The sequence below is a fragment of the Phasianus colchicus genome, chromosome Z (assembly GCF_987193195.1).
Source record: "Phasianus colchicus chromosome Z, bPhaCol1.hap1.1, whole genome shotgun sequence".
Taxonomy (NCBI): Eukaryota; Metazoa; Chordata; class Aves; order Galliformes; family Phasianidae; genus Phasianus; species Phasianus colchicus.
Genome location: NC_143476.1, coordinates 57,611,364 through 57,621,473, shown reverse-complemented (window position 1 = coordinate 57,621,473; position 10,110 = coordinate 57,611,364). Strand labels below are relative to the sequence as shown.

The 10,110-nt window shown below is 55.9% G+C and overlaps 1 protein-coding gene across 2 annotated transcripts; it reads right to left on the bottom strand.

The window, feature by feature from the left end:
* Positions 1-1,118: 1,118 nt before the first annotated feature.
* Positions 1,119-10,099, bottom strand: LOC149913011 (sperm-associated antigen 4 protein-like). 2 transcript variants are annotated; one of them, XM_090132361.1, is made up of 12 exons: positions 7,806-10,099; positions 7,632-7,699; positions 7,204-7,285; positions 6,468-6,535; positions 5,871-5,929; positions 5,704-5,744; positions 5,345-5,432; positions 4,695-4,779; positions 4,125-4,222; positions 3,436-3,597; positions 3,136-3,225; positions 1,119-2,400 (listed from the first exon to the last, which is right to left on the bottom strand). In XM_090132361.1, exons 1-12 carry the CDS (start codon positions 7,931-7,933, stop codon positions 2,281-2,283), a joined length of 1,089 nt encoding a protein of 362 aa, XP_089988487.1. In that variant the 5' UTR covers positions 7,934-10,099; the 3' UTR covers positions 1,119-2,280. The 2 variants fall into 2 exon arrangements, with proteins under 2 accessions (XP_089988487.1, XP_089988486.1); XM_090132360.1 differs by lacking the exon at positions 1,119-2,400 and having other exon boundaries at positions 2,408-3,225.
* Positions 10,100-10,110: the final 11 nt, after the last annotated feature.

The window sequence follows — 10,110 nt, the reverse complement described above, 5'->3', positions numbered from 1 at the left end:
AAAAAGTACTATTCCTTCATGTGTTCAGCTTCCACGCTCCTCAGAGCATCAGGGTGTCTCAACTTTGGCAGAATGTTTTGGTATTCTGTAGGATGAGGGGAGGCTGTGCAGTGCTGTTCATGACTGATCGATGTGCCTTCATCGACCTGAGTCACAAGGAAAAGCTAATTTCAGCTAACGCAGAGCAGCTGGTCTGAGAAGGAAGGTCTATCTCATCATAAACAGTGCAATAAAAAAAGCTCTTTTTTGCTGGCCTATTCTGTTGGATTCTTAATTAGTAAAAAATTACAATTTGTGACTTACTCATTAGCGTAATGTTAAAGAGATGTTTGTTGCTCTGTTGCTCAGCATGCATAAATTAATTGCTGCCACAGAAAAGCAGTGAAACTCCACTTCCTTAAGCAACGCTGAATTGGCATTCCTAGTTCTACTTGAAGGTGTCTGTAGGCCAGAATTTTACCAGTGCAATTCAACCCTGTTTAATTCCAGGACATGCAATTCAATTCTGCTCTGCACAGTATAAAAGCGATATTAGGACGGAGACCACAAAGCAGGTAAGAAGGCGGAAGGCATGTTCTGGGAGAGCTGAGGAAACATGGGTTGATGCTCATACACTGACTGATATGAAGGATGGAGGCTATGGGACTGAGAAGTTCCTGGGCAGAGCATCCAAAGGGAAAGCTGCGAAACAGCTCTGCGTTGACTCTGGGTCCAGGTGGGATCTGAGTGCAGAAAGTGTCTCTGGAGCTGCACATTGGCTGAGGGAATGAGGAGCCTCGCTCAGGCTGTGAGGCTGGAAGTCCTCGGCCAGTGAGGGAATGGAGAAAATATGCACTGGGAAGTAGTAAATAGAAACTGTTGTGTCACTCTGGTCTGGTGCACCCTTGTAAAGTTTGCCCGCTTCTGCAAAAGCATGAAAGGAAATAGGATTCCTAGCAAATTTCACCTAAGCCCAGCCTGGCCTTGAATACCTCCAGGGATGGGGCATCCACAACCTCCTTGGGAAACCCGTTCCAGTGTGTCACCACCCTCTGTGTGAAGAACTGCCTCCTACTAGACCTCCCTGTCTCACTTTAAAACCGCTCCCCCTTGTGTGGCACTTCTCAGCCACGTAAACAGCCGTTCCCCCTCCCGTTCATATGCCCCCTTCAAGTACTGGAAGGCCACAATGAAGTCTCCCTGGAGCCTTCTCTTTTCCAAGCCACTGAAGCCCAGTTCCCTCAACTTTTGCTCGTAGGAGAGATGCTCCAGCCCTCCGATCATCTTAGCGGCCCACCCATAGGACGCCCTCAGCTGTCACCATGAGGGCTGTGGGTAGAAGAGCCACTGGGCTCAGAAACACTCGGGAGAAGAGTCTCAGCTGAAAGCCCCCCTGAGACCACCAAACCAACCCCCACAGCGATGCTGCTGTTGCCAAGTCCATATCCCGTGGGAACATGACAAGGAAGCTGGCATGCTGCCCATAACCTTTCCATGCTGCCCGTTACCCTTTCCGTGCTGGGGCCGTTCCCTTGGAGGCTTCCCAAGACTTCTTTTCTGGCCGAGGCCTCCACGCAGGTCAATCCTGCTGGCCAAACTCCCGTGGCTGAGGGAGGGAAGATTTAGGTTGGATGTCAGGGGGAAGTTCTTTACTACGAGAGTAATGAGGTGCTGGAACAGGCTGCCCAGAGAGGTTGTGGATGCCCCATCCCTGGAGGTGTTCAAGGGCAGATTGGATGGCGCCCTGGGCAGCCAGGTCTAGTATGAAACGGAGAGGTTGTCTGGCCTTGCATGTGGCAGGGGGGTTGGAGATTCGTGATCCTTGAGGCCCCTTCCAATCCTGGCTGTTCTGTGATTCATTTTCCTCTCTGGAGCTCCCTGAGTGGCAGAAGTGGGAGAGGAATACCCTCCCACCTACGGGAGGTTCCCATGGGATTTGGAGTCAGCAACAGCAGCAGCACCATGGGGGCTGGTTTTGGGGACGCACCACCTGAGCCGCATTCTCAGCCACGGTGGGTTTCTAAGCCCCGTGCCTGTTGCAGCACCCGCCAGCCTTCACAGATGTCCCTCACATCCCTCCAGACAACACAGGGCCAGGGCACCATCATCTCCTTTTCCTTGGTTCACTCGCATCAGAGTGAGGAATGTCCAGTTTCTGCTGGACAAGTAGAAATGGGCTGCTCAGAGAAAGCCTGTGAAAGAACACCAGGGCAAACACACGTCGCTGAGATGGAATAATTTGGTGTTTTATTTTTTAAAGAAGCTGTTTTCTAGAATGTCTCCGGATGTCTTTAGTCGATGTCATTTTAGTCCTGCACTCTTGCCATGAACCTGCACCCGATAAATGCACGTGTGTCCTGCATTTCCCCAGTTGTTGAGTACAACGAGCTTTATATGCCAAAAGCCTCTGGGGGTCCCGGTCTGCAAAACAAAGAAGACAGGAGACTTCACTCCTGGCCTGGAAGCAACCGCAGCTGCCTCCGTGCATTTCCTTGTGAGCATGGCTGACGAGGAGGCTTTTCTCTGCTTCCCTTCTCCTGAGCAGCCCCACTAAGGCCCCCTGTGCCCCAGCAGAGCCAACGTCTGGCCTGTGGGAGCAGGATGAGCAGCGGTGGAGGCCTGATGCCATGTGGTCCCCGAGGACGTGGGGCCTAGCAGACGTAGAGCTGCCAGGCGCCTCTGTCCAGCTCACGCTTGCTTCTTCCCCTTTCACTCTTCCCTTCACTGTGGACTCTGTGTGGGCGGTATGGCTGGGGAGCACACCTGCACGTGGGCTGTCTAGGAGTGCCAGCGCAGACAGCAGCTCCGGCCAGCCACTGGGAACAGGGCGTGCACGTGGCACTGTCTCCTGGCTCTCACCATCTGACACCTGCATTTTAGGGCATTTCCCAGCACGTGCAAGGCTCTGCCAAAACAGGTGGGCACCACGGGGGAACCCTGTGCTCCTGCACAGCGCTTGGCCCAACACGGTGCTCTCCCTGCTTCAATTCAGCTACCCTGCCATGTCATGTGCTCTTGGCCCTCTGAACCTCAGCACGTTTCTTCTAGCCGGCGCTGGACCCCTGCCTTGGCAGGGACTGCCCACACTTCCTCCTGCCACTGACCTGCTGCCAAAGTGTTCTGGAATGGTCTCCTGCCCGCACGCAATGACTGTACCTGCAGTTCAAAAGTCTGGGACAGCTCTTCCCGGAGATCGTAGGTGAATTTCCCAAGCAAACCTTTGTTCTCTCCTTTCTCATCCAGTCCCTACGAGATAAAGCACGGGGTCAACACGCGTGTCACACCTGGGCCGCCGGAGCTTCAGCAGCTCCTGCAGCTCTGCTGCAGGATGTGCTGGCGCTGAGTCTCTCCTTGAGCACTGCTCAAAGGACATACTGGTCCTCTTCTCCGTATGCCCCCTAGCAGAAGCCCTTCCCTACAGCTACGTCCCAGCCCCATGTACCAACAGACACTCACAAAGACGGCGAAATCACGGGGAGCGCTGCTGATGTGCCACAAGGTTGTGTCCACTGTGTGCTGCACAGTGACTGCAGTCGGCTGGACTTCTGTGGGCAAGTTGAAGACCATCTGGCTCTGAGATGTTTTCACAGGCCAGCAGTATCCCGGGGAAGCGTCCAGCTGAAAGCAGAGAGCAGGGAGTCATGAGGCCCATGCTGCTGCCCGTGCAGCCCAGACCACAGGCAGCACTGAGTATGCGAGCTGCTTTGGTGCTGCGGACAACAGGTAGGGAAGCAGACAGGCATGGGAAAGAAAACTCTCCAAGTTCCCATGGAGAGGAAAATATCCGTTATGAAACGTGGGATACCCCACACCGGAGTCAGGGCTGTGAAGAAAGCTCCTGTTTTGCCCAGCAGCTGACAAAGGCAAACAGGGTGGCCGAGGAGAAGATTCCTCACGCAGCCCCGACCACGGATAGTGGGATGCAGGATGTAGCAGCACAGCTCAGCCCAGGTCAGCCTGCCTTCAGAGGAATACCACTGGTTTCTGGTAAGCCAAGCCCCGAGGGAGACCTCAGGAGCCAGGCACCTGAGGAGCACCATGGGCTTGAGCAGTACTGCAGAGGGGCCTGAAGGGAGAGTCCCGGGGGCTTCCCCCAGCTGGACAGGGGGGAACAAAAGCAGCACTGAGGATCTCTGCTACCATACCTGCTCAAAGGTTTCCAGCATGTTTGGAGCGCACAGGAACCAAGCCACCCTGCAGTACCATGCAGACCTGGATGATCTCTGCAGGTCTATGGACACCCCTGAATTGAGAAGAGAGCAGATGATTGCCACGGGCCCAGTCTCCCAGCACCTAGTCGGCTCAGGCTATTTCTAAGACTGCCTGCTGACAGCATCCCTCTCTCAGGGCCACAGAGATGAGGTCTGCGGACAGTGGAAGGCAGCAAGGCCCTGCGCGAAGGACAGCAGGCTCAAGTCAAGGCCGCGCTGCGTGGGGAGAGCTAAGGACAACCTGGACCTGTTTCGGTCCCTGAGAAATCTCAGCAAAGCGCAGTAACTCCTGTCAGGGGCGTGCCAGGGGCACCACTGCAGGGAGCGAGGGCTTGAGGGGGCTGAGCCGCTGAGCCAAGGGAGCCGCGGTGCCACAGTGATTTGGGCCAGGTGATTTAGTCTCATCCAGCTCTTCCTCAGAGAGACGAGGCCGCAGCACAGTCTCCTTTTGGCAGCGCTGAGCATAAGCCCAGCGTAAGAAGACGTGCCTGTCTGGGTCCATACCTGCACTTTTCAGAGCCCGGTCAGACTTTGTGAAGCAGTTTTCCCGAGGCCTCACAGGCACTGCCTCTTTCAAGAGCTGGACTTCCTGGGGAAGACAGAAAGCAGTACAGGAGATGAGCATGTCAGCGGGCTGCTACGTTGGACCACGGCCTACAGTTGGACACCGTTCCGTGTCAGAGCCAAAGAACTTTCTCAGGAAGCGTCGGAAAGCAAAACACAGGCCTCGTCTGCAGAGGCCCTCCGACTCTTTTCATCAGGAAGAGTTAAGGGCTGGACAGGAGTTGTTGTGTCCCCCGCCACAGTATGGGCCTGGGCACCAGTTGTCCGCCTCCACTCTCTCCAGATGAGCTGTGGCAGGGTGGGATACGTCCGGAAGGGCCCCCAGGTGTCTCCACTCTCTGGGAAGACACTCTCTGGGCTGCCAGAGCTCCTGGATGACCAGGACAACAATGCAGGCAGCTTTCCAGCAGCAGGAGGTGGCACGTTAAACGTGACCAGGAGAAAGCCTGTGCAGAAGGGGAGCTCAACCAGCAATGGCTGGCGTGAGATGAGTGGCGGGGGTCAGCACGCAAATCCCACAGGCAGCCCTACAGAAATGCCCTGCCCAAGGCTCTGCTCATCCTAGCCTCTTCCCTAAAGCGCAGGATCACCTTCATCACAGTGCCACGCTGTTCCGCCAGGTAAGACAACCCCTTCCTCTGGTCTTCAGTCCCCTGGGTTTGCTCAGTCACCGAGTTCCTGCAAACGCACACAAGGCAGATGTTGTCAGAGAGCTGCCCAGCCCCTGAAGTGCACTCAGAGCCCACAGATGAGCAGACACACAGACACTCCTTTGTGCTTCCTTTTCTTTCCAAGCTTAGGAGTGCTTCCCACCACCTGCTTTAGTGTTTAGTAAAAGGCAGAGAGGGAAAGGCACAAGCCCTGGGGATTGTGCAAGGCAGCGCAAATGGCAAGAGCTCGTCTGCCACTATCCCACCAAGAGAGCAGCAGGTCAGATGGGGGCCCTTACCCTGAGTTCATCAAGCGTGGAGCAGTCTGCAGCGACGGCATCTGAAAGGGAAAGGCCATTTCCATTGGAGCACCAGTCACTGCTGGCAACAGCAGGACGCGTGCATTTGCCCAACCACCACGGTGTCCTCTGTGGGAATTCCCTGTCCCTCAGCAATCGTCACTGACCTGCAAGAAATCCTTTGTCCACGGTACTCTTGCCAGCAAGATTCCACAGTAGGCACCAGCTGTCATTTGCAGCACAGACAGAAAGTTATTTCACTATGGTTTCTAAGGATTGCCACAGTCCCACTGTCTCCCCCCCAAACCAAGGTGCAAGATTTTCCCTGAGGAAGTGGGGGACTGACCGGGGCAGAGAGCACGTGGCTGCAAGAAAGGACCCTCTTCTCCAACCCTGACTATAAAGCACAAAGGCTTTGGGCTCCCACTGCCTCTCCCTGCCTGACGGCGAGCCTGGAAGGACAGGCAGCCTCCCTTCATAGCCTTGGCTGGGCAGAGCACCACTCTTAAGCTGGCTGACTGGTACGGGGGACGAAGGCTACGGGGCTGTGGGAGCTCCGGCACAACAGAGTCCGAAGGGAAAGCTGTGAAATGGCCCTGCACTGGCTCTCGAGCCAGGTGGGATCTGAGTGTGAACAGCGTCTCCGGAGCTCCCCGAGCGGCAGAAGTGAGAGGTGCGAAGGGCCCCGCGGGTGCTTCAGCGCCTGCCCACACGCTGGAGATCCCACCTAGCGTTTGTACTGCTGGCAGCAGGCAAATACTCACTGAGAGCAGATAGAAAGACCAGGAAAAGCAGCACGCAGAGCCCAGAGTTCTTTTTGGTCATCTCTTCCCTGAAAAAGAAGGAGTCGCGGTGTTGGCAGCGCTCAGGGTTTGGGGCAGACCCCTTCTCAGGGCTACCTCCTCTTACAAGCTGCGAAGCAGCAAGGCGGGGAGTCCGCTGCTGGCAAAGAACAGCCAACAGAGCAGCCCCCAGAAGGAGCAGGGCTTCCCTCAGCTACCTTCAGCACCACAGGCAAAACATGCCAAACATGCTGGTTCCAAGAGCACCTTCAGGAAGGGCACTGAAGTAACCCAGGGAAGAAAGCAGACCCAGCAAGAGAAAGCGGTGGCTCATGGGATCTCCCTGCTGTGGGCTTGACTTCTCTTTTGCTGAGGAGTCAAATCTCCTTCTACTGGAGATGAAGAAACACCCCCCGCTTTGAGGTGTCCTCCACAGGCCGGCTGCAGCCGTCTACTCCTGGCCTCCTTTAACTCCTGCTGCCTCGCACCCCCACATCCCAGCCAGAGGCTCGGATGAGACGTTTTGAGCTGTGTCAGGTGTGTAACTGGGGCTTTGCTCCCATCCCTCCTGAGCCGCTGCCATAGCTCCAGAAGCACGGAGCTGCTGCTGGCGGGAGCCAAGTTCTTTCTCCCGGTGGGTAGCAGCACCGCCAGCCTGGCCTGCCCACCCCGACCCACGGAAACCCCCAATACCACATTGCGCAGGTGCTGTACTCACATAGTGGAGATGCTTGTGCCAAGGAGTCTCTTGAGGAAGACCACGGTCTGAGAGTTTCTCAGATAATTTCTGATGTTTGACCCTGGCAAAGAAAGGGGAGAAAGAAAAGCTCGAGCACGTCCTCAAGGCGTACCAGACAGGACCGTGTCAGACCCTCTAAGAAGGGCTGGGAGCCGGTCCGGATCGCAGCAGAGGCAGGGGCAGGGGCACGGCTGCGGTTGCGTCCTGGACAAGGGGCAGCTGGGTGCATCCTGCGAGCGGGACACCGAGGGCTGGCAAGGATCACCTAGCAGGCACACCGTGGCGGCATGTTCAGGGATGGAGGTCAGCCTTCGGCTTGCTGCCCCAGCTCCTGTTGTACTGGGGTGCCCCTTGCTGGCCAAAACGTCCCCCAGAAACCTGGCGGAGCAAAGCAGCCCCCGACTTACCCACATTGTATGCAGCACTGCTTCTGCAGCTGGCTGGCCCAGCCTGGGTCACCGGAGAGGGGCTGCAGCTGTGGAGGAAAACGAAAAGCCCTGCTGTGCACCGTCTCCACGCCACGGGAGCCGTGGCCAGCGGGACTGACCAGCTTGGAGGCCCCGGCCAGAAGAGACACCTACCTGTTTTCTGGGAGCCGGCTGCTCTCCGTTTCTGCCCCTCTCAGGTTCCTGTCAGCTCTTCTCACCCTCACCCTTTCAGGGGGCATCTGTGTCCCTCTTGATCTCTGGGGAGACTTTCTCCTCCTCATGCTGTGGAGGAATCAAGCCTTCCCCTTCTCAGTGTCCCCTTCAGCAGCAGGAAAGTCTGCGCAGAGGAAGGCCACTGAGCAACAAGTCCAAAAACGATCCGCAGGAGAAGCGCGCCTGCCCCGAGCACACAGCCACCAGGACACCACCGCGAGCTCCTTCCACACGCGTTGGCAGCCACGGCCAACAGTGCCAGGTGGCGGCTCAGCGGGGCAGACTGTGGCACCCAGTCCTGACGTCACAAAGGCCTGGGCCTGCACAGCGTCAGCGCATGCCTCTGACCTCACAATCGGGGCTAGGGGCCAGCAGGGCTGGGAGGTGGGAGACCCCGCCGGTTTCATGGTACGTCCGCCCTTGACAGCCCTGGGGCCCAGCTAATTGTAGCCCAAAGTTCGTGAGCCATTTCGCTATCATCAGATATCTCCATGGTGTGCTGCCGTGGGTTATACCTGCGTTGCAGAAAGGGATCGGCTTGGATCCTGTATGTGGGGAGAACAGCACCACGGTACTTCGATGAGTTACCGCAGAAACCCTTTTTTGCTTTTATTAATTAAATCTCGGCCTGACTTTGAATTCCCGAGTGTTCCAGTCGTATATTGTGAGAAATTTGAGTAACATTGTGAGATGCACTGGTACAAACCAGTTCTGTAGTTTGAATGCCAGGCAGAGGGGAAGGCTAACTATGAGAGGTTGTGCCAGCATGCCGTAGCAGGTAAAAACTAAAGAAGAAGAGGAGGAGAACGCAGAGGGGCTAACCAAGCAGTAAACAGGGACGGGACATCGGCTGAGGGAATGAGGAGCCTCGCTCAGGCTGTGTGGCTGGAAGTCCTCGGCCAGTGAGGGAATGGAGAAAATATGCACTGGGAAGTAGTAAATAGAAACTGTTGTGTCACTCTGGTCTGGCGCACCCTTGTCAAGTTTGCCCGCTTCTGCCAAAGCGTGAAAGGAATTAGGATTCCTAGCAAATTTCACCTAAGCCCCAACTACGGAATACGAGCATTTCTCACAAGGTGAATGCGTGTGCCACACCTCACCCAGCAATCCTTGGCAAGAGATGAGTGGCGGGGGTCAGCAGGGAAGTCCCGTAGGCAGCCCACACAGGAACTGAATCTCTTGGGCTTGTTCACTCACCAGAGAGGGCAAGTTTCTGCAGACCCACAAGTCAGAGAGCTGCCCAGCCCCTGACTCAGCACTCAGAGCTCACAGATGAGCAGACACACAGGAACAGGCACTCCTCTGGGTCTCCCTTTCTTTGCAAGCTTAGGGGGGCCTCCCATCACCTCCACATTTAGCAAACGGCAGAGAGGGAAAGGTACGAGGCCTGGGGACTGTGCAAAGCAGCGCAAATGGCAAGAGCTCATCTGCCACTATCCCACCAAGAGAGCGACAGGTCAGATGGGGGGCTCTTCCCATAAGCTCCTCCGGGATGGAGCAGTCTGTGACGACAGTGCCTGTAAGGGAAAGACTTCCCATTGGAGCACCAGTCACTGCTGGGAGCGGGAAGATGGGTGCATGTGCCCTACAGATATCCTCTGTGGGAATTTCTTGTCTTTCAGCAATCGTCACGGAGCTTGGCAGTGACAGATGACTGCCATAGTCCCAGTGTCTCCTCCCAAACGAGGGTGAAAGACCTGGGGGACTGGGTCAGAGAGCACATGGCTGCAAGCAGGGTCCCCTTTCATTTGCTTGGGAGCTTGTCACAGCCCTGGTCTCCAGGTGCATTCAGCACCCAGCAGCTACCCCAGCCTTCCCTTCTCTCACTAACGGTTACTATCATCCCCAGGCTCCTCTAGCTGGGAGAGAGACCTTCCCATCCCTCTCTTTCCAAATAGCCATTCTGTCATAGAATCTATTATTCTGTTCTATCGATCTGTTCTATTCTATTCTATGGCTTTATCTATGAATATTCTATTCCATTCTTTTCTATCTATGAGTCCACGATTCTATCACTATCACACCGCGTAAAAGGTTGGTCTCCCTCCTGCACAGATGCTCCCCTGAGGTCTCCCCACGGCCACTCCTTCTGCAGGCTGAACAAGCCCTGCTCCCTCAGCCTCTCTTCATACGACAGGTGCTCCCACCCTCCAGTCACCTTCCCAGCCTCCCTGCCCACTCCAGCAGCTCTGCATCTTCATGATTCACCAAGTCAGAACCACGCACGAACAGAACGAGGCGAGGG

Coding starts and splice junctions, on each gene's coding strand:
- LOC149913011 (XM_090132360.1), bottom strand. CDS start 7,933: ATGAGGAGGAGAAAGTCTCCCCAGAGATCAAGAGGGACACAGATGCCC. Junction 6,536..7,203: donor GGCACAAGCATCTCCACTAT/GTGAGTACAGCA, acceptor CTTCTTTTTCAG/GGAAGAGATGACCAAAAAGA. Junction 3,598..4,124: donor TGCTGGAAACCTTTGAGCAG/GTATGGTAGCAG, acceptor CTCTGCTTTCAG/CTGGACGCTTCCCCGGGATA.